This window comes from Berghia stephanieae, chromosome 6 (assembly GCF_034508935.2).
Source record: "Berghia stephanieae isolate SIO BIC M18660-M18661 chromosome 6, UCSD_Bste_1.3, whole genome shotgun sequence".
NCBI classification, from domain to species: Eukaryota; Metazoa; Mollusca; class Gastropoda; order Nudibranchia; family Aeolidiidae; genus Berghia; species Berghia stephanieae.
The window spans coordinates 51,057,549-51,082,405 of record NC_088365.1 but is presented as its reverse complement, the minus strand read 5'-3'; the positions used below and the strand labels follow the sequence as shown (position 1 = coordinate 51,082,405).

The 24,857-nt window shown below is 36.2% G+C and overlaps 1 protein-coding gene across 1 annotated transcript in view; it reads left to right on the top strand.

The window, feature by feature from the left end:
* LOC144975885 (macrophage-expressed gene 1 protein-like) overlaps positions 1-24,857 on the top strand; it is a 48,184-nt gene that overhangs the window by 3,801 nt on the left and 19,526 nt on the right. The window contains 8 exon segments of the mRNA XM_078920069.1: positions 7,014-7,166; positions 13,494-13,631; positions 14,455-14,660; positions 17,127-17,263; positions 18,428-18,584; positions 19,417-19,602; positions 19,604-19,649; positions 19,902-20,054. Coding sequence (XP_078776195.1) covers positions 7,014-7,166; positions 13,494-13,631; positions 14,455-14,660; positions 17,127-17,263; positions 18,428-18,584; positions 19,417-19,602; positions 19,604-19,649; positions 19,902-20,054 — 1,176 coding nt within the window.

Genomic DNA, 24,857 nt, shown 5'->3' with positions numbered 1-24,857 from the left:
TAACGGTCACCTTTGACCCGTGACGTCATTGAGTAAACTGTAATGGCCGTGATATCTCCGAGTTATCTGTTTACATGACGATGGTTCGCATAAGGAGTTGTAAACGGCCATCCTTGCATCGTAATGTCCCATATACTATGCGGTAACGTGCAACCTTCAGATATGTTTCTTTCACAATGCAATCCATTAAGTTTGAATGCACTGACAGCAATGCAAGGCCCATGCCTATGTGTGAAGTTACGTAAATGTGACTCTTCGTCTCAAAACGGTATTATGTCGGAACGAACCAGCTGCTTAAAAGCCGAATTAAATGTTAAACTGGTCAAAAATATAAATTGTTGGCATTATCACCCTAAAATATGGTATCTATTCACCTCAATCAAACATACAAACTCAACAAAAGTCTGATATTTCTGGTTATAAATTCAATATTCAACATCTTAACCAACCCGACTTAATACCGTTTTGAGGCGAAGGGTCACAGGTATTTTAAGAAGAAACTTGGGAACATCATCGTAGGCGTAAAGACTAGTTTTTTTACTTCATTTTTTTTTGGTCTATGTCAGGCTATAAGTTAACGATGGCTACGCCCTGACCGAAAACATCCACATAAAGAAAGGATAGAGTATGTCCAGTAATACGATTCAATAGTCTGATGTCACGCCGCCCGGCAACGGCGGCCATCTTAGTTCTAAACAAAGAAAATCATTACTTTTTATTTTTCATGCTGGCTAGAACGTTTCATATGTCTTGTGATCAGAATGTGTAAAAGTCAAAACATGATCAAATGTATGTGTTTTTTTTTCTCCTCTGGATACCCTTTATGCTCGTCAGAGAAATATTTCATACGGGCGTCCGCCATTGTTCCGATAGTATAGAGCCAGTGTTACTAAGTTACCATGCGTCATTAGGAAGGAAGTGACGTCACGACTGTTGAAGAGTATTAGACTGGTAGTAGATAGATAGAGGAATTCCGTTGATTGGTTTCACTCCAGATCAAGCTGCTGTTGAAGCCAAGGTAGAGAAAAGGGGAGAAAGTAGAAAGCCGAGTCTGGCGTAAAGACTGTGACAATAATAGAGAAATGTTATGACACTTGCTTTAATACCGGAATGTCCAGGGATCGAATCCCGATCTGAGTGATGCATAAGAGAATCCTTGGGGGGGGGGGGGGGGAGCTCTTTATTCACATTCTCTCACTGGCTGTTAAAAGCGTTGTTTCTGTAGTGGAAAAAAATGTAATATCGACCAAACAAGCGCCATGTCTCGTCCTACATGTTACTTTTTCAGTTGGCTTTCAATGGCTTTCACCCTTGTAAAGCGCTTTGAGCACATCATTTACTGGATATAATTATTGCGCTATCTAGATATATAAATGATCGAGATTTATGTAAATGTTTTTTGGGGTTTTTTTTTATATTAGCGTCTCGAATGTAGTAAGAGAATAAGTGACTCGGGAATATAATATGATATGCCTTCAACTTTGTGGAGTCTTTATTCGTATGTGCCGTTAATTGAGCTTTAAAGAGCGCAATATCCACTAAATGTGCTCAAAGCGCTTTACAAGGGGCCCCTGGTCAACAGCAACATTTTACATGTAGGACGAGACATAACGCCTGTTAGGCGATATTACAATTTTTTGGACACAGACAACGCTGCTAACGGCCAGGTACTCGTTTTACATCTGAGTACGGTGAGAGAATGTGAGTAAAGAGCCTTCTCCAAGGACTCTACTATGCGCCGAGCGCGAGGCTCGAACCCTGGACCTTCCGATCCAAAAGCGAGTGTCATACCACTAGACCTGATAGCCGCACATTCATTGCTTTCTTTCTCTCCTCATCAGGGGATTACGTCAAAATCGTAGCTATTATTATTATTATTATTATTATTATTATTATTATTATTATTATTATTATTATTATTATTATTATTATTATTATTATTATTATTATTTCCGCGTGTATGTATCATCCCGTGGTTATGACGTCTGAACTCGTTAAAAACCAATTGATTAGCCTAGCCTGCTCACGTGATCTTATTTCCTTTTAATGTTACTTACAGTATAGTAAGTCACGGTAAGGGTCATGCCCTCGAAATAGGACAATCGCGCCTTTGTTCTCACGAAGACAGTCACGTGTGTTCTTATTATTGTATATCAGTATCAAGTCGTGGTACTTTGCTGATGGATAAGATCTTTATCAGCTTCTCATTTCAGTCACATGACTTCATCACCATAGAAATTGTTTAGCTCAATAGATAATATGCGCTTGACTAAGAAGCTCATAACATTGCCATCCGGAAGTATAACGGACCAACACACAAAACTATGTGTAACCTTAAGCGTTTATAGTCTGGTTAATATAGTTCAGTGAGAATTATTCATAAACGCGGATGGCAAAAAACAATTACAAAGACCAGAGTTACGTCATCTTCGTCCTATCTATAGGTAGATAATATGTGGCCCAACGTCTCAAAGCGTTTTTTTTTTTGTTTTTGTTTTTTGTTTGATTGTTTGTTTGTTTTAGTTTGTTTTAACTAAGCTAAAACTGAGCTTTTTTGTTATATAGTTTGGCAAAGAAGCTCATAACATTGCCACCCGGACTGTATAACGGACCAACACACAAAACTATGTGTAACATTGAACGTTTATAGTCTGGTTAATACAGTTTAGTGAGAATTACTCATTAACGCGGATGGCAAAAAACAATAACAAAAACCTGAGTGACGTCAACTTCATTCTATCTATAGCGCAATATCCACTTATCGTGCTCAAATCGCTTTATAAAGGATCCCTGACCAACGCAACAGCAATTATTATTATTACAGCAATATTACAATTACTTTTTTCCAGAGAGAGACAACGCTGTTAATGACCAGGTACTCATTTTAAACATGAGTACGATGTGAGAATGTGAGTAAAGAATCTTTTCCAGGGTCTCACCTACGCACCGAGGGAAGCTCGTACCCGAGACCTTCCGATCCGATAATTAGTGTCAAACAACTAGACCACATATCCAGACGAGGCGCTGCATATTAAATCTATAGATAGTATGCGCTTGGCAAAGAAGCTCATAACATTGCCATCCGGAAGTATATCGGACCAACACACAAAACTATGTGTATCAATGAACGTTAATAGTCAGGTTAATACAGTTCAGTGAGCATTACTCATAAACGCGGATGGCAAAAAACAATAACAAAGACCTGAGTGACGTCATCTTCGAACTATCTATAAATGGATCGATATTGACGCCACTGACCTTTTGTTTTTGTTTTTTTTTTTATTATTTAGCCAGTCATTTCATGAATAGTTCTCACGAAATTGTTTCAATCAGACTATAGATAGTATGCAGATGACGTCACTCAGGCCTTTGTTATTGTTTTTGCCATCCGCGTTTGTGAGTTGTTCTCACTAAACTGTATTAACCAGACTATAAAAGTTCATGGTTACACAGAGTTTGTGTGTTGGTCCGTTATACTTCCGGATGGCAATGTTGTGAACTCCTTGGCCAAGCGCATTCTATCTATAGATAGTTCGAAGATGACGTCACTCAAGCCTTTGTTGTTATATTTTGCCATCCGCGTTTGTGAGTTATTCTCACTGAACTGTATTAACGCGACTTTAAACGTTCATGGTTACACAGTTTTGTGTGTTGGTCCGCTATAGATAGTATGCACTTGCCCAAGAAGCTCATAACATTGCCATCCGGAAGTATAACGGACCAACACACAAAACTGTGTGTATACATGAACGTTCATAGTCGGGTTAAAACAGTTCAATGAGCATTACTCATAAACGCGGATGGCAAAAGACAATAACAAAGACCTGAGCGACGTCATCTTAATAATAATAATAATAATAATAATAATAATAATAATAATAATAATAATAATAATAATAATAATAATTATAATAATAATAACAATTATTATGATAATATTTCTATATTTGAGTCATTCCCCTTGGTTTATGATACACAATTCCACAATTTTATTTCATGCAATCAACAAGTCAAAAGAACAGGCAACGTTTCGAGTAGTATAACCAAGAGCTAGGGTGCCAAAATTAGCCAATAAAACGAAGATTAAAATAAAGTGAGTCAATGTGACTCATGTAAAAGGGGACAATACAAAGTAATCTAAACGTTGTTTACTTTGTTTTGTCCCCTTTTGATTTTTATTACATTTATCTACTCCCTTTATTTTACTTTCCGAGTGTTAAATGTTTGCACAGTTGCTGTTTCTTTACTGCACATTGCGGAACTGAGGCACACCCTCTCAATATTGTATGCGAGCGGACAATAATATTCATAATGATTAATAATAATAATAATAATAATAATAATAATAATAATAATAATAATAATAATAATAATAATAATAATAATAGATCTTTATTGTCCATAAATATGGCAATTTGTCATTTAGTTACACTTGTTATAATGTTAAACGATAACTAAGATTGAACAGATATTTCACTCCTACTTATTTTCTCTCTCTCTCTCTCTCTCTCTCTCTCTCTCTCTCTCTCTCTCTCTCTCTCTCTCTCTCTCTCTTTCTTTCTTTCACACGTGCGATATACACAACATAAACATATTCATTTCGTTTTCAATTTGTTACGATTGTGGCAATTCGACACCAAAAATTATCATCATTATCAATTGGTCAGTTAATCTTACATTAAATAAATTAATCAGTTAATCAGTCAACGAATCAATCCTTGGTTTTTCTGTACCATATGAAATATTCAAAATTTTTATTGCTGATGGAACGAACGTTGATTTATACTTGTTAGTTCTACATTTAATCTGACAAAACCTTCTCCCAGATGGTAAAAGACTAAATTCATGGTATAAAATATGTTTTTTTATTGTTGGTAATTGAGAATGCTTTCCTTTCTATTGCTTTTCCATGAATTATTTCTACTCCATCAAGAGGATGGTTTATTATTTTTGATGCCTTTGATAGATTTTGATATTTTTGATTTATCTTTAAGTCGGCATCCTCCAAACCATATGGTGCAGCCAAACGCAATTACACTTTTAATCAATGAGTCATAAACTCTTAACATAGTTTTCTTCCTTACTTGAAATGTTCTCAATTTCCTTAGGATGTATAATCTTTGGGCAACTTTCTTAGAAATTATATTAATATGTTGAGAGAAATTGAGGGAACTATCAATGGTTATTCCTAAATATTTAAAATAGTCAACTATCTCAACATCATCTTTACCGATCGCCACACACTTTAAGTCGTTTTTATTTTTTACACCAAACACCTGTTCTTTCGTTTTTTCAACATTTAATTCAAGCTGATTTTGTTTACACCAATCGGTGAATATATTTATTTGTTTGAAATAATTCTTTTCGGTAACTTTATCTTTTAATAAGCCAAGAATAGCAGTATCATCTGCATATTTCACTATAAAACAATTTTCAAAGGATGGTCTGCAGTCGTTGGTGTATAAGATGTACAGGATTGGGGAACTCACACAGCCTTGGGGACATCCGTTCGACAACGTTCTTTTGTTGGAGATATGTTCACCCAATTTTACACATTGCGGTCTATGGGTCAGAAACTCTTTATACCATTTAATAAGGTAGTTTGGAATATCCATGCTGCACAACTTTTGAAGCAAAATATCTGTGTTCATGGCATTAAAAGCTGACGAAAAGTCGACAAACAGGATTCTGGCGTAATTCGAGGGCGTTTGGTCAAGGTGTTTTAATAATAATAATAATAATAATAATAATAATAATAATAATAATAATAATAATAATAATAATAATAATAATAATAATCATAATAACAATAATAATAAAAATATATTCACAAAGCCACAAATATGAAAATTCGGATTAGTTTCTCTTATTTTATGTTTGGAGTCGACCCGCACGTATTTGTCTTTGCATGTCTGATAATCCAATTTCTGATGGGATCATTGTAATGATGGAAACCTCAACAACAACAAAAATGACGGAAAATATGTAATATTGTCCATTACAACAATAGAATAAAAGATTTCTTGCACTCTTGAGTTTTGGAATTAGGAATTTGTTCCCAACGCGCACTCGCAAGCTCGTGCATGCAGCGGTTAGGAAAACGTCCGGAATTCTAAATAGCAAGAGTGTTAGAATTGTATATTATTCCACTCCTCCAATTGGGAAACGCTATCATTTATTCCTTAATAAATACGTTATCGTTGGATCTTGCTTTGAACGCGATGAATATATAAAAAAAATATTCAACGATTTCAGAATACTTTTGCACACTTTATTGGTGTAAAAGGTGTAAATAACAGCGGATTGGAAATACGCTTCAACAGTCGTAACGTCACTTCCCTCGTAATGACCCATGGTAACTTAGGAACTGGCTCTAAACAATGGCGGACGCCCTTATGAAATATTTCTCCGATGAGCATAAAAGCGCATCCAGAAGGAAAAAAAACATAAATCAGATCATGTTTTGACTTTTACACATTCTGATCCCAAGACATATAAAAAGGACCAATTTTCTTTGTTTAGAACCACGATGGCCGCCGTTGCTGGGCGACGTGCATCAGACTATTGAATCCAATAATTATAAATAACCTTTTGGTGCGCATGATTACAAATTCAACGTTTTTAGACTGTTGAATCCTATTGTTGTACGACACTCTGTCTTCGGATCACAAGGTCCAGGGACCGCATGTATGACAAGGAAAGAAATTATTCCAGCCCTCTCATTGGAAAACTCTAGCATTTCTTAGTAAATAGATACGTAATCGTTGAATTATGCGTTGGACACGTTGAATGAAAATTTTATTCAACGATTGCAGAATATTTTCGCACATTTTATTGGTGTAAAAGATTGATAATTATAAATAATCTTTTGGTGCGCATGAATACAAATTCAACGTTTTTAGTTTTGGGTCAAATTGTCATTCAAGTAGATGGATTTATCGTACTGCTTGGTCTTTGTAAAACTATCCCCTACATTAATCTGTATTGTTTTGTTTGCATATCCATATTATCAGGTTTCCAAGTACATCGCATGCTTGGCTTGGTTATGCCTTGTAACCGTTGCCACGGCAACGAATGACGCTCCCGTCCCTGAGCCCGTAGAGGATGAAGAACTTTTGGGAGGTCACAGCTATTGCAGAAGATGGAAATCCGTCCCAAAATTTGAGGTTAGGACCACATTATGTGCATTTATAGGACCACATTATGTGCACTTATATGACCACATTATGTGCACTTATAGGACCACATTATGTGCACTTATAGGACCACATTATGTGCACTTATAGGACCACATTATGTGCACTTATAGGACCACATTACGTGCATTTATAGGAGCAGATTATGTGCATTTATTAATCCTTATACGGCTTCTTCTTTCTTGAGCTTTTATATAGCGCAATATCCACTAAATGTGCTCAAAGCGCTTTACAAAGGGTCCCTGACCAAAAGCAACACGAAACATGTAGAAGGAGACATGACGTAGGAACGAAAGCTGACGTCACGCAGCTAATTTGTCATCATTTTTTGACCGCATATTGAATTCTCACTAAATTATATCAATCCGATTATAAACCGTAAAGGTTACACACAGTTTTTGTGTGTTTGTATGTTTAATCTGGCTAGCGTATGTTGTGAGTATTTTACCTAAACTCCTATCATCAATAATTCAACTCGACATGATACTGTTTTGAGACGATGCTATCTTATTATTTAGAAATAAATACAACGAAAAATTTTAAATATACATTCTTGTACCATTCATTTAGTACGGACAGCTTGATTACTTGACCTTTATTTTTGGAGATAATACGGGCATTTACGCTCGAAAATCCCAAAGGACACATAGACCTAGTCGAGCCGAGTCTTCTGGGATAAGCTCGAAATCCAAAAGGAAAATAATATATACGTCTAAGTCCAGTTTCGACTTACTTCTGGGATAAGCTCGAAATCCAAAAGGAAATAAATATAGACGTCTTATTCCAGTCTTGACTTACTTCTGGGATAAGCTCGAAATCTAAAAGGAAATAAATATAGACGTCTTATTCCAGTCTCGACTTACATCTGGGATAAGCTCGAAATCCAAAAGGAAATAAATATAGACGTCTAAGTCCAGTTTCGACTTACTTCTGGGATAAGCTCGAAATCCAAAAGGAAATAAATATAGACGTCTTATTCCAGTCTTGACTTACTTCTGGGATAAGCTCGAAATCTAAAAGGAAATAAATATAGACGTCTTATTCCAGTCTCGACTTACTTCTGGGATAAGCTCGAAATCCAAAAGGAAATGAATATAGACGTCTTATTCCAGTCTCGACTTACTTCTGGGATAAGCTCGAAATCCAAAAGGAAATAAATATAGACGTCTTATTCCAGTCTCGACTTACTTCTGGGATAAGCTCGAAATTCAAAAGGAAATAAATATAGACGTCTTATTCCAGTCTCGACTTACTTCTGGGATAAGCTCGAAATCCAAAAGGAAATAAATATAGACGTCTTATTCCAGTCTCGACTTACTTCTGGGATAAGCTCGAAATCCAAAAGGAAATAAATATAGACGTCTTATTCCAGTCTCGACTTACTTCTGGGATAAGCTCGAAATCCAAAAGGAAAATAATATATACGTCTAAGTCCAGTTTCGTCATACTTCTTGGATAAGCTCGTAAATTCCGAAACACACAGAAATGCGTGGGACTAATTCATCAACACATAAATAATGACATTGCCCTTGAAAATAATATGACAGTCATACTCTGGGGGGAAAAAAACCGAAAAAAAGTAAAGACAAAAACAAAGCAAAAACAATATTATAAAATACAAAAAAAAAAAAAAAACAACACAAAAAACAACCTAAAATACAACAACATCAACAAACAACCACGTTTAAAAAAACCTGGTGAGAAAACTCATCATCATCATCATCATTGCCTTTTTCACCCTGGGTCAGGGTAAAGGCCACAGACAAACAGTTACCATCCTTCTCCATCCCGAGCTATCTTTTTAGTCTCATTCCAGGTCTTACCACTTCTCTGTATATCAGCTTCTTTAATTCTTAGTCGTTCTTCCTAAGCGTGTGTCCAATCCACCTCCATCGTCTTCTTCCTATTTCTCCATGTTCCTCGTGGCCTTCCCCTTGATCTTCTGCCCTGAGGGTTCCAATCCAATACTTTCTTTGTTATATGGTGCGAACGTTCCACGACGCAATTCGAAGCTGCTTGTTTGGCGAAGACGTCATCGGGTCAGCAGAGTCCTTTCGGCAAACCAAATACTTTTTTTTGGCTTGGGCGACCGAAGAGTTTCTGGAATGACAGAATTTATGAAGGACAACAGAGAAAATCCATCCTGTGAATTTTATCATCGTATCATAAGCAGGTTACAGGTTAAAGGTTACAGAAATCAAAAGGGATTTAACCCTCTCCTTACCACCCATTGGAAAATCGTCACATTCGTTACGATCCAACCAGCACTTTTATCATTCAGATTTATTTTGTAAATTACACAATTTAATGAAATATAACTATAAAAACGTAACACTGTGCTGTAGAGTTCATTTTCCTGATCAATATCATGCACAGAATGTATCTATTGCTCTTCTGCTTGAGTAAAACAAGCATATTTTGTGTTTGATGGGTGTGAAATTTTGGGAAAAATTCGGAAAATGGCTGGTAAGGAAAGGGTTAAAAGCCTTGTTGGTTTTTTAAAAATATTAGATATTATACTTGTTAATACAATCAAAATAAGAAGAGATCAAATTGATGGATGTTATACGATTCTTACACTCTTACTTTTTTTTTTTAATTCCGGACGTTTTCCTAACCGCTGCACAAAGTTCGAATTCCAAAACGTAAGAGTGTAAGAAATCATTCATTCTGCCACATACTTAGGTTATAGTATCATATTATAGCAATGACTATGAAAATTTTTGTTTTCTATTTTTGTACGAAATACTATTGTTAAATCAAAGCCCTATCTCCACTGAGTAAAAATCTTTTTAAATTTTGAAAATCCATTAATATATAACAAAGTTATGCAGTTTCAAAGATGTCATTTATTTGGATGACTCACAAAGAGAAAAAAAAAACGGAAAATATGGGACACTTTTTCTGCCTTTTATTCTGGTTTGTGGCTGTATCTCGCTTAATACGTGGAATTAGATATCAAAACTTGGCAATTTTATGGCAAAATTATCAGAAAATATGATGAAGACATCAGAAGAGTTCTAACTTGTATAGTTTTAGAGCTGTATGGCTAGGGTCAACTATAATTTTGTTTTAAAATATACATAATATTGATAATTTGGAACTTTTCCGAAGTGTAATTTTGTGTCTACAACCCATAAAAATGACACGAAAAAAGCCTGCTAAATTATTATCGATCAGTCCCGTGAGACCATGGCTTATGTTATTTCTAGTATTTATTTGAGAGAGAGAGAGAGAGAGAGAGAGAGAGAGAGAGAGAGAGAGAGAGCAGAGAGTCAATCTACTATCCCTATGACATAACAATGAAACAATACCTTAATTTTAAAAAAGCGCGCGAGGATTTGTGTCGTCAGTCTTCGCGAACAAGATTCCAGATGGCCACGTGTGTGGCCAAATATATAATTTTGTTTCTTTTATTAAATTTTATTCATCTATTTTTGTCTCAGTGACATTTATCCTAGTCTATTCAATTTTTTGTTTGTTAAAATTTAGTTCATTTTAAGTGGGCCAGTCTTAATAGTGAAAGCCATATGATTTTCTATTTAGCCACTTTTGAAGTCGAATTTGGTCGGGTTAAGTCTAGCCATCTGGCAGCCTTGCCTCGCTCACGTCATTTTCGTGTCGTGCGATGAGGGAAGCAAAATGGCCGTCTCCATATTTTCACTCATTGAAATGCAAATTGGGTTGATGTTTTGTGAGAATACGGGAAAAGTACTTATCATAGTCCAATGAAATTTGAAATATAAATAGAAGAAATGTGCATATAACCTTATGAGCGACAAAATCTCTCCTCTTTGTAGTTTGAGAAAAATTGTACTCCAAAGAGTAAAAATCTATTTTTAACGGTCTTCTGGTAATCGTACGAGTTTTGTCGCTTGACATAATCTAAAATGACCTCTTTTCTAACTGTGTGCCAACTTTCAGTCATATTCATCGATGAACATCGTCGTAATTAATTTAAAAAAATAGTATATACGAAATGGCTTCGTCCCATATTTTGTCGCGAATTTGGACAATTCGTGAGCGAAAAAGAGGCCCAAAGATTTGTGCGGGATAGTCATTGCTACATATTATAGTAATCTATACATGGGGTGGATTAAAAAGTTGAAATAATAAACGGTTATGATTTAGATGTACAAGCAGACAAGACGTATTTGTTGACTCTGTCATTGATTCAATAATATATAAGCCCACAATAGGACACATTCTACCCCTCAATCTATTCCTATTTCGTCATCTTTCAATAAAAGACATCTTCAAAAACATTCAAATGATGCTTCTTTTTTAATAGAATCAGATTTTTAGAGAAATTTACGCTTGATAAACTGACTTTACAAATTATCATTGTAAACATAATATCATTATAATTTTTTAGGACAGAGACAACGATGTTAACGACCAGGTACTCATTTTACACATGAGTACGGTGAGAAAATGTGAGGAAAGAGCCTTTCCCAAGGACTAAACTAAAAGAGGCGCCGAGGGAGGCTCAAACCCAGGACCTTCAGATCCGAAAGCGATTGTCATACTTCTAGACCACACATAGCCGCACAAATAAATAAAAAGCATTTTGAGGAAAAAGGGCACACGTCGTGATTCTTTGAAGTCCCTGGAATTCTTGGGTTTAGAAATATTTAACAACTTAGGGGTTAATCGAAATAGTATGTAAAATTCTTCCTGGGCTAAATGTAGAATAAGCGTTTTGTTATTTCATGGCTGATACCCATTTGTTTGATTAAGTCCGTATCCATTATTTATTACGTTGAAAAAGTAATTCTTTTTAGAACAGATTATATATGTAAATACACAGATAGAAAAACAATCTTTGAAATCATTAGCTAGACTGACAAAATATAGCTTTTAAATATCTGTTAGCAATCTATATTATTATTATTATTATTATTATTATTATTATTATTATTATTATTATTATTATTATTATTATTATTATATTATTATTATTATTATTATTATTATCATCATCATTATTATTATTATTATTATTATTATTATTATTATTATTATTATTATGTTATTATTATTATTATATTATTATTATTATTATTATTATATAGTAGTAGCAGTAGTAGTAGTATTAGTAGTAGTAGTAGTAGTAGTAGTAGTAGTAGTAGTAGTAGTAGTAGTAGTAGTGGTGGTGGTGGTGGTATCATCATAATTATTATTTTAATCATTATTATAAGAAATAGTGAAAACGTCACGGAGAAACCTCATCTCGTTTGAATTTCAAATTCAGAAATAATGTAACCAATTATAGTTTGATGTACGTAATTCTATGCTTGTCATTTCATTAAATTGACGATAATTGTGATGAAGATGATGATGATGATATGATGAAGATGATGATGATGATGATGAAGATGATGATGATGATGATTATGATGATGATGATGATGATGATGATGATAATAATAATATCGGTCGGTCATTTCTCTTATTCTTGTGGCAAAGTTTGTTTAATTTTCTATGTCTCAATCTGATGTCGTCATCACTATTATTTTAGAACAAATATGACGTATAATTTAACGTATAATTTTACCTACGGACAGATTCAGATTATTTCATTTTGAGCTTTAGAAAATAGCATTTATAGGAGCGTAGCACCAATCTACTCAAATTCAATCCAATAGACATTTAGATAACCACGCCTCTCGGACATTCGTCATCATGTAAACAATGGCAATGATTGGTAAACATAGCAAACTACACAAACTTTACTATTGATGGTATGTGTCTAAATAAAATACCCAATGTTATACTGATTAATCAAGAGAACTAACACCGAACACTGTGTTTACTTAAACGTTTATAATCTACTCGATAAAATCGTTTGATAACTAGTCAACCATTTGACGGGATATAAACAATAACAATGATCAGAGAGAGAGAAAGAGAAAGAGAGAGACAGAGAGAGAGAGAGAGAGAGAGAGAGAGAGAGAGAGAGAGAGAGAGAGAGAGAGAGAGGTCGGTTTCATTCACCGTATTAGTTTTAAACAACCAACTATGTTTGTCCGAGTACGTTTGAAGGTGTGTCACAAATTCCATGTTTTGATTGGTCAAAAATCTACTGGGTACTATGATCGCAGAGTGAACTTTGAAATTAAACACAACATCTGTTAGATGTCAATGGTTTGGTGTGTTTATTTCTAGACAATTATTTCTTTAAAGCTATAATTAATAGGAGATCAATTCCTAATGCCCCGTTTTCTTGACACATTCCACTGTGACAAAAAAAAAAAGCTAATAACCAATAAGTTGGATCTTTCATTTTGTCCGCAGGTGTTGCCCGGTATTGGTTGGGACAATCTCCGTAACGTTGAAGCTGGGCAAGTCGTCCAATTCAACTACTCGGAATGTAGGACTACAGAAGACGGACGATACTTGATTCCAAACTCAGTCTACACAATTCCTGTGAAGGTATGCATTGTTTTATTATATTCATTAATTTTTTTGATGAGTTTTTATATCCACTAAATATGCTTACAGCGCTTTACAAGGGGTACCTGACCAACAGCAACACGTAACATGTAGAATGGGACATGACGCCTGTAAGGCGATATTACAATGTTTTCCCGATAGAGACAACACTGTAAACAGTCAGGTACACATTTTATACCTGATTACTGTGAAAGAATATGAGTAAAGAGCCATTTCCAAGGACTTTATTATGCGCCGAGCGAGGCTCGAACTCAGGACTTTCCGATCCGAAAGCGAGTGACGTACCCACTTGACCACATAGCCGCTTATCAAATGGCATGTACAGTGTCGATATTGTCTCATGTCGGAAAGAAATGGATAAAGAAATTAAGTTAAAAGTGAAAGTAATTAGAAATAGATAATCTGATTTCTATGGAGTTTGAGGACAAATTAGACTCTCAGAGGCCCTCAGGCAGAAACCAAATGCATTTATTTCGCTATTAACGAATCGAATTAACCGCCGTACTCTATAAAAAAACACGTATTAAAAATTTGGCCAGAAAACCCTTCCTTCAAATATCGGTCGATTTAAATGACCCTCATATTAGCAGTATCTCTTAAACCCGGGACTTTAATGATGACTTCGTGAAGTCCTAGGTTTGAGAGTTTTTTGCCCAGATGAGTGTCATCTAAATCGATCGTTATTTGAAAGACATATTTTCTGGCCAAATCTTTAAATACGTTTCTTTCCAGAGTACGGGTTTTAACTTATGATTCAGCTAATGTTTCAGACGTACATGCTTTCTTTTATGTTGTCTTACAGTCCAGCTATGTACAGACATTTGCTGAGTACATGGACACTTGGCACTCCCAGAAGTCGACAACCTCTAACACGATCAACGTTCTGGTTGGCCTTCTCAAGCCGTTCGGAGTCATTTCCGGAAAGTTCTCCAGCGAGTACGAGCGCACCAAAGCCAAGATCGTAGAGAACAAAGCTGTGGCCACTCGCATCCAGCTCAAATACTACAGGTATATATTTCATATTTATCTTAAACTCTTTAAGCGCTGAAGTTATATTCGCATTTCCGTCACAAAAGGGCTGTCACCTGACTGAGGCAGCATTAGAATGACAAGATAAGACAAAGCGACCTTCAAATTTGGTGCAAATTGAATGTTCTGATGAAAGAGATGATACCATTAGTTTAATTTATAGTACTTTTGTAGAAAGTAGGATTGGATTACTTTATTATTTCAAGACCGGCAGCACTGTGAGGCCAGTAGAACAGATTCTGAAACGGCGCTGAAAGAGTTAAACAACAAGAGTAGAAAAGTACCAGAAGACAATACTTCGCAAAGTCCCTGGTTTGAGAGTTTTTTCCCAAAAGATGTTGGTCATTTAAATCGATCGACATTTGAAGGACGAGTTTTCTGGCCAAATTTTTAAATATGGGTTTTTCCAGCGTACGACAGAATAATAGTGAATAGAAACTTTAGCGCATTGGCAGACAAACCAACTTCAGCTCTCGCTCTCAGGTCGTCATTTGAGAGCTGAAGTGGAGTCTCTGGAGAGTCCCATTAAAATGAGACGCTGGCAATGGTTGGGGCATGTCTGTCGCAGACCTGACGAAACACTGATAAAAGAGGCTCTGCGATGGACACCTCGAGGAAAGAGGAAGCGAGGCCGCTCCAAGGAGACTTGGAGACGTACCGTAGAGAGGGACCCAAATCAGAGCGGTCTGTCCCTCGAGATGGCACAAAGAATAGCTGCTGAATGGACCAGGTGGGAGATCCCTTGCATCGTCTCAAGTGCCAGCAGGCCCGGAGAGGATTAAGTCGTGAGTTGTGAGACAAACTAACGACCCGACTGTTACGGCACCTCCACCTGTGACGCCATCCACTACTAGTGGTTTCAAACATAGTAACTATCTTGAGAATTTCCAATCCCGCGACTTCTTGATTAATTGTCTTTTATCACAGAAGGTAAGAATATTGTACTAATGACACATTTCTTCCATGTTTTCCACCAATCATTGGATATCATGTGCAGCATTGCGGTCTTCAAACCGGTGGGTCCCGGGTTCCAGTCCCCGCCTGCTCTATGCGGCGAAAAGTTGAGTTCTTCACTCACATTTCCTCAATACACTTAGCCTTGAAATGAATAACTGGCTGGTAACTGCGGTGTCCCAGGTGAAATATTCTAGAGACAGTAAAAACAACGCATTTCAGGATCAGTACCTTGTCCTACATGTTAAGCGTTGATGCTGGCTCGAGTCCAAATTGCAAAGCGAGTTGAGCGCATCCACTGAATATTGTTGTATATAAAAGCTCACAATTCTTTGTTTTTATTTCTCGGGGATATTTTTTCTTTGGGGGGGGGGGGGTTCTTTTTTGTTTTGCTTTGTTTTTGTTTGTATTATTGTTGTTATTTAGGATGTCTTTTTTCGTTATGTGTTTTTTAATTTCCAGTCTTCGTGTCAGGGGTGACATCCCGTACACTAATTAATGCGGTGAGAAATAGTTCATCATAACATAGTAGTGTGACACCATTAGAAGCTGCTGATGTTGCTGCTGTCGTGTTGTTTGTGGCTGTCCCTCTTCCCCTCTCTCTATCAATCGTTCTGGTCTCCCCCCCCCCCACCCTTACACACACAAACACACACACGCACACACACACACACACACACACACTATTCTCTCCCCCCAAGGCCTGCCTCTCTCTCTCTCTCTCTCTCTCTCTCTCTCTCTCTCTCTCTCTCTCTACTAGAGCCTAACTCGATTCTATCATCCATTAGATCTCATCTGAATTGTAAATGCAAACACATCCAATAAAATACCCTTAATTCATCTCACTTGGAAATTTGTCCTTAGAGTATTCATATAGATAGGACGGAAAGACATAAACCAAAATAAGGAAGTGGGCTATATTTCATGCTCGATGAAAACTGAAATGTCAGCAGCATAGCAGGATCGGAACCATATTTGCCTTTTTTGTCTTTGTCTATTTTTAAACGTTCGCTTAAAACATATCTGTTTCAATTTTAGTAGATGGTATGAGAAGCAAGATCGGTTTAGTTTGTGTTGTGTGTTGTTTGTTTGTTTGTGTGTGTGTATGTGTGTGTGTATGTGTGTGCTTGTGTTTGTGAATGATTATGTTTCACCAAAGTAAATTTGTAATTTAAGCGCTTAGAGTCTGGTATCTCGGAGTTATAGCGCTATATAAGTTTTCAGCATTATTATTATTATTATTATTATTATTATTATTATTATTATTATTATTATTATTATTATTATTATTATTATTATTATTATTATTATTATTATTTGAGTTTTTACAATGTCATATTAACTTACGGTTTGTTATTCGATAATGAAAACAACTGTTGCGTTTTGTTGACACTTTCTGTGAACACATTCAGTTTTTCGAATACAACTTGAATTCTTCTGAATCCCCCCCCCCCCCCCCCCCCAAACCCGTCATCCCCTCCTAAATTCTAGATACAAGTCTCGTCTTCAGCCCGACCCCCAACTCCACCCATCCTTCAAGGCCAGACTATTGAACATCGCCTCTCTGATTAGAACAGGATGTAAGAAGCAGGCCAGCTATGAGGCACAGCTTCTTGTTAGCGATTTTGGTAAGGTTGCCCTGTATTCATATCTATCCTATCTTTATCTATCCCTATATCTATCAATCTATCTTTGCAAAACGCCGAGGCTAAGCTAGAGATTTTGATAAGGTTGTCCTGTGTATCTATCTATCTATCAATCTATCTATCTATCTATCTATCTATCTATCTATCTATCTATCTATCTATCTATCTATCTATCTATCTATCTATCTATCTATCCATATATCCATCAATATATCCATATATTTATCTATCCATCCATCTATATATATATATATATATATATATATATATATCCATCGATCCATCTATCCATCCATTTATCCATCTATCTACCCAATAATAGAATTCATCCAATCAATAAATTCCTTATTAATCTACTTGCCTCTATCTAAAATATATACTCAACCGTCAATTCATTTATCTTTTCATCCATCTATCTATGTATCTGACTTTTATCACTTAATTTATTAATTTTAACAATCATTCACTCTTTTTTACCATCTCACTCCAAACAGTCTTGTAACGTTCCTGTCTAACAATCACTTTACCCAAATGTCGCATACATCACTTATCTATCTCCCCATATGTCAATCAGTCGGACTATCTATAGATAGAATGAAGTTGACGTCATTTAGGTCTTTGTTATTGTTTTTTTGCCATCCGTGTTTATAAGTAATTCTCACTAAATTATATTAACCAGACGATTAACATTCAAGGTTACACATAGTTTTTTGTTGTGGTCGTTAGACTTCCGGATGGCAAAATTGAGAGTTTCTTAGCCAAGCGCAAATTATGTATGTCTAGATAGTATGCGTTTGCTAAGAAGCTCACAACATTTCCATCCGGAAGTATAACGGACCAACACACAAAATTCTGTGTCACCATGAAATTGTATAGTCTGGTTAATACAGTTAAGTAAGAATTACGCATAAACGTGCATGGCAAAAAACAATAACAAAGACCTGAGTGAAGTCAACTTCTTTCTATCTATCGGCGTGTCTACATCTGTGTTTTTACATTTGCATATCTATGTAGATCTATTGAACTATAGACTTGAAACAGCTAATAAGTCGCATTTGTCCTCGAGTAATTCAACATAATATGTCAAGCCTATCTGACTTCTATCATCCTTTGAGTTTCACTGATAATGCCTTCTTGATTCCACAGGAACCCACGTCGTGACCGGTATGACAGCCGGAGCGGGATTAGTCAAAACTGACTTCATCTCCAAGGACTCCGTGACAACTATCGGAGACCGAAGCTCAGTCGTGAAGGCTGCTGCTTCAGACTTTGCCCTTTTCTTTGGAATTACAGGAATGGTTGGGTGAGTTCAATTAAAATAAATCATACGTTGTACGAGACGTTAACCCTCTCCTTACCAATTATAGGAAAATCGTCACATTCGTTACGATAACCAACATTTTTTCTAATTCTAATTTCTTTTGTACATAATAAAATTTAAATAAAATGAACAGTGTGTTGTAGAGGATGTTTTGCTATAGAAATAGTGTATGGCAAGAATTTTACTGCTATTGTGTTTGAGTGATAAAAAATATATTTTTTTGTGTTAGATGGGTGTGACGTTATGGGGAAAATCCTGAAAATGGCTGGTAAGGAGAGAGTTAAAGTAATAAACAAAAATTAAAAGAACAGCTTGAATAAAAATAACAAAACACTAAACACGGAACGTTTCTTGCTCAAATCCACTCGTCAGCCACAACAAAAACATAAAAACATACTTTAAAAACCGGATAGATGCTAATCTGTCGTCAAATTCACGGTTTCACTATTAATTTTAGGTAACAAACAACTTTTCAAAAAACTTGTTTTCAATTTTTTCTTGAAATAGGAAAAAGAGATAGATCTTTTTGTTCGAATGAATAAAGAGTTCCAAATACTTGGGGCAGAGTAAGAAAAAGAGTGATTGAAAATAATAATTTTAGGAAAATAAATTATACACATCGAACGTAGATCTAAATGAGTATGAATCTCTAAGAGTGCATAGAGGAATGTGAAGGTTGACGTATATTTTCTGTTTTGTATTGTAATAAAATTTACTCCAAAAAGAGACCTATCCAAAAACCTCATAGCCACCACCAAATAATGTCTCAGCAAACTCCTGTTTTCATCTCATATCTCTTACTCCACGTTCCCAGACGTGAGACAGACTCCAAAACAGTTGATTCCTACACCAAGAGCATCGCCTACTCCGACGTCATGAGCCACGGAGGCCCCGTTATGAAGGCTTTCAACATGTCCACCAACGAGTGGGCCCAAAACTTGGACTTTGAGCTTGTAGCTATGGACAAGATGGGAGACCCTATCTCCTTCATGGTCACTGATCAGACTGCCTGAACTTCCTTCATTCTTGGTGGACCAGACTGAGGCTGTGAGTAAAACATAACCCTTCCAAAGATCAAAGCGACGTGCAATATTAGCAAGTCTGACAGGCGATAGCAAAATTGTGATCACCACCACCTGAAAAAAGAGTGAGCTAGGGAGAGATGTCTTGTCCAATGTCTCACGGTGTAGATGGACGTCCAATAGCTCAGTTGGTTGAGCAGTCGCTTCACACATAAAGAGTTCGAGAGTGATTCTGAGTGATGTTCAGATTTTTCTTCTGACTCCACTTTCCACTCAGCGTTTATTGGGTAGCGATTTGCCTAATGGCGCTGGAAGGACTATTTTTTCACAGTGTGGTCGGGAGTTGAACCAAGTACCTTCAGAGTACAAACTAAAACCCAATACCGCTGTGTCAGGCCGCCCCATAGTTGACTTGAGTATTCGTACATTGGTGCGTAAATTACCAACGTATCTTATTTCCTCTCTTATCCTCATTACAGTATAGATAGTATGCGCTTGGCTAAGAAGCTCACAACATTGCCATCCGGAAGTAAAACGGACCAACACACAAAACTATGTGTAACCTTGAACGTCTTTAGTCTGGTTAATACAGTTTTGTGAGAATTACTTATCAACATGGATGGCAACTCCGTTCTATCTATATGAGACCCGCCTCTTCTTATAAAATCATTTTAATATCACAAATTTAAAACGCTGGACAATCTTGTATGTTTTATGTATGACACTCGCTATCAGATCGGAAGGTCCTGGGTTCGTGCCTCGCTCGGCGCATATTGCAGTCCTTGGAAAATATTCTTTACTCACATTCTCTCACCGTACTTAGGTGTAAAATGAGTACCTAGCCATCAACGGCTTTGTTTCTGTCGGAAAAAAAATTGTAATATCTCCTAACAGGATTGACAAGGCAAGGGTCGTTTTAACCTATAAGAAAAGAGTTTATAAGGAAAGAAAAGAGAGCACAACCAAGCACAGGATCGATATTTGAAGGATGAGTTTCCTGGCAAAAATTTAAAATACGTATTTTTCTTTTTCCAGAGGAGAGCAGCCCTGACATGAGACCGAATACATTTCATTCCCAAGCCATCTTATTACCTCCCCTTACCCACACTCACTGCCTTGTATCAACTTTACTGACTGGCATTAGTCAGAGACAAACCATAGGATCGTCTCATGTCCAATACTGGATTAGTAGTGGGCAATTTCATTAACCCGACCCCAATATCAAACTAACATGCGATTTTATACAACATCCCTGAAATCCGATTAGGTTTCCTTTGAATCCATATGTCCTGGGGGTCAAACCTCAGTGCAAAGACCAAGATAGAACAAACAAAAACAAAGCATGAGAATTTATATAGAACAATATCCACAAAGCGTGTTCAAAGCGCTTTACAAGGGGTCCCTAGCCAACAGTAACATTTAACATGTAGGACGAGACATGATGACTGTTAGGTGAAATAACAATTTTATTTATGTCGACAGAGACAACGCTGTTATTTTATTTGAAGGGTTATTGGTTGGGGGGGGGGGGGGGGGGGGGGGGGGGGGGGGGAGGTTATTTATTTATTTTTTAAAATTTACTTTTTGGTGTAGTTTTCATTTCTCCTCCTTTTTTCTTCTCCTTTTTTTTTTTGGGGGGGGGGGGGGGGAGGGCGTTGTTCGGTGGCGGGTGGGGGGGGGGGGGGGGTCAGGTTATTTACTTATTTTTATTTTATTTTATTTTTTTTGGTCTGGTTTTCCTTTCTTCGGTTTTCATTTTTTTCCCTTTTTTTTTTCTTTCTCTTTTTTTTGGCATGGGGGAAGGACGTTGTTGGGGGGGGGGGGGGGGGGGAGGGGGAGGGCGTTGTCGGGTGGCGGGGGGGGGGGGGGGTTAGGTTATTTACTTATTTTTATTTTATTTATTTTTTTGGTCTGGTTTTCCTTTCTTCGGTTTTCCTTTTTTTCCCTTTTTTTTCTTTCTCTTTTTTTTGGCATGGGGGAAGGACGTTGTTGGGGGGGGGGGGGGGGGGGGGCGTGATTTTTAGTAGTTTATCTAAAGATCAAACACCTTTTTTTCCCAATGAAGACACATAATCAAACTCAAATTATCTGTAGAAATTAAGTTTAAAATTGAAATTTAATTTACGAATAACGTCCGTTCCGATATAATACCGTTTTGGCACGAGTGGCTACAATTATTCATTTTCCTCCGTAGTCAATAAACTAGAGCATTTATATAGGGCAACATCCACTAAACGTGCTCAAAGCGCTTTACAATAAGTCCCTGACCAACAGCAACAAGTAACATATAGAACGAGACATGACGCTTGTTACATTTTTTTTGGACAGAGACAACGCTGTTAAAGGCCAGGTACTCATTTTACACATGAATACGGTGAGAGAATGTGAGAAAATAGCCTTTTCCAAGATCTCAACTATGCCCCGAGCGAGGTTCGAACCCAGGACCTTCCGATCCGAAAGCGAGTGTCATACCACCAGACCACATAGCCGTACAATGGGTATTCTTCTGACCTACTATCCACTCAGCATTTATCGGGTAGATGGGTCAGTTAGATCTGGTGGAAAGTCCTTTGCGATAGACTGACGTTTTTTTATTCTTTTGTGGCAAAAGACGCATTTTGACGTCATTTTTTTTTTGGTCAGAGTCAGGCCATAACTTTACGAAGGCCACGATCAGGCCATAACTTAACGATAGCTAAGGTATGATCTGTATAGATAGTATGCAGATGACGTCACTCAGGCCTTTGTTATTGTTTTTGCCATCCGCGTTTGTGAGTTGTTCTCACTACACTGTATTAACCAGACTATAAAAGTTCATGGTTACACAGTTTGTGTGTTGGTCCGTTATACTTCCGGATGGCAATGTTGTGAAATCCTTGGCCAAGCGCATTCTATCTATTACCTTTCCATGCACTTGAGGTCATTGACCACATTGCTAAATGTGTCCAAATCGACCTAACTGACATAGTGAAAAATATTTAACATCACGATTGGTCATTTTGTTCAGCTTGACAGATGGGTATGTTTACAACTTTCATAAACAAAGCAGCGTTATTACATGGTTGGACGAAAACCTGAATACAGATCGCTCACAGACATCTGTCAACGCCTATGACTATGTTGTTCTTGTGATCACCACCAGGCATTGAGCGTATATTTATAACATTATCATAAATTAAACCAAATGACATGATATATCACCAGATGTTAATATAATTTATTGGTCGGCGTGAGCTAAATAATAATCCACATGGTATAATATATCAGACCTCTGGGATAAAAATATATTATACACACTCAAGAAAATGACACTGATACTGATAAATATAGAATGAAGTTGACGTCACTCGGGTCTTTGTTATATTGTTTTGTTGCCATCCTCGATTATGAGTAATTCTCACTAAACTGTATCAACCAGACTATAAACGTTCAATGTTACACATAGTTTTGTGTTGTTCCATTATACTTCCGGATGGCAATGTTGTGAACTTCTTAGCCAAACGCATACTATCTATAGAATGAAGTTGACGTCACTCGGGTCTTTGTTATTGTTTTGTTTCCATCTGCGTTTATGAGTGATTCTAATTGAATTTTAACCAGACTATAACAGTTCATGGTTACACATAGTTTTGTGTGTTGGTGCATTATACGTCCGGATGGCCATGTTGTGAGCTTCTTAGTCAAGCGTATACTGTATATATGAAGAGTCCAAGTTGGTTTATAGATAGAACGAAATTGACGTCACTCAACTCCTGCTGATTATTATTATTATAATAATAATATAATAATAATAATAATAATAATAATAATAATAATAATAATAATAATAATAATAATAATAATAATAATAATATAATACTTTATTGCATCCCGAAAAGGAAATTTTTTGTACAGACGTGTTTTAATTTACACAATAAGATAAAAATACAATGGAAATAGGATGTATATATATAAAAAAGGAGCAGCTCTATAACAGAGCTGCGCTTTATAATATGAATAATATCAACACTGTAAAATAGTTAAAACTGTCACTATAAATTGAAATTGAAAAGATTGCAAAACAAATAAATTAATAAATTAATATTTATATTTTTAAAAAGTAAAAATGAGAAATAATTATATAATGATTATTGCTTGTTGTTATAAAGCCTAATACTGGACGGCAGAAAAGATTTTCGGTGTCTCTCTGTTTTCGTTGAAATAGAGAAAGGGCGACCACTTCTTTCTGACATAATAATTGATGGTCTTAGTGGATGATACTGGTCATTTAATATTTTAGTTATTTTATTTATACAAAATTTCTCGTATAAAAGATCTACATCGTCAACATCATTTATATAGCGTTTAATGGATTTTCTAATATTTGAATTTATTTTGTTCCTTTCCACTGCTAAGCAATTGCCTCCCCAAGCTGTTATACAAAATGACAAAACACTTTCGATTACTGCTCTATAAAATAATGTGCAGAGGGTTTTATCTATTCTAAACTGAGAGAGTTTTGATAAAAAATATGTACGTCTGCACATCTTATGCCTAATTATTTTCAAGTGTTCATCCCACTTGAGCCTGTCATCAATCGTTACACCAAGGTATTTGTAGTGAGGAACTCGCTGGACGAATTGGTCCTTTAATTTTAACGGTTCTATCGGTTCCTTCACTCTCCTAAAGTCAATCACTAGCTCCTTTGTCTTGCTTATGTTAAGCTCTAGGTGGTGGGCATCACATTATTATTATTATTATTATTATTATTATTATTATTATTATTATTATTATTATTATTATTATTATTATTGTTATTATTATTATTATTATTTATTATTATTATTATTATTATTATTATTATTATTATTATTAATTATTATTATTATTATTGACAGCCATTTTCATTATTAGTTTTCACCAAATTATATCAATCAGCGTATAACCGTTCAAGTTACACATAGTTTTGTGCTTTGATACCTATATCCGACTGGCGGATGTTGTGAGTGTTTGACCTAATTGCATATAATCATAGGACCTCTTTCACCACCTTCAGAGCCATTTGGCCAATGGAGCCGGAGTTTATCCCGGTTTCTATAGCGTGAAACGGACGATAGCAATTGCTTGATATCATTTTGATAGGACGCTAGTCTATCGCAAAGTTCTTTCTGCCAGATCTAACAGACCCAGCTACCCATTTACTACTTGATTGACGGATGGATCATAAAAAAAAACAATTCTCGGCTGCACCCTG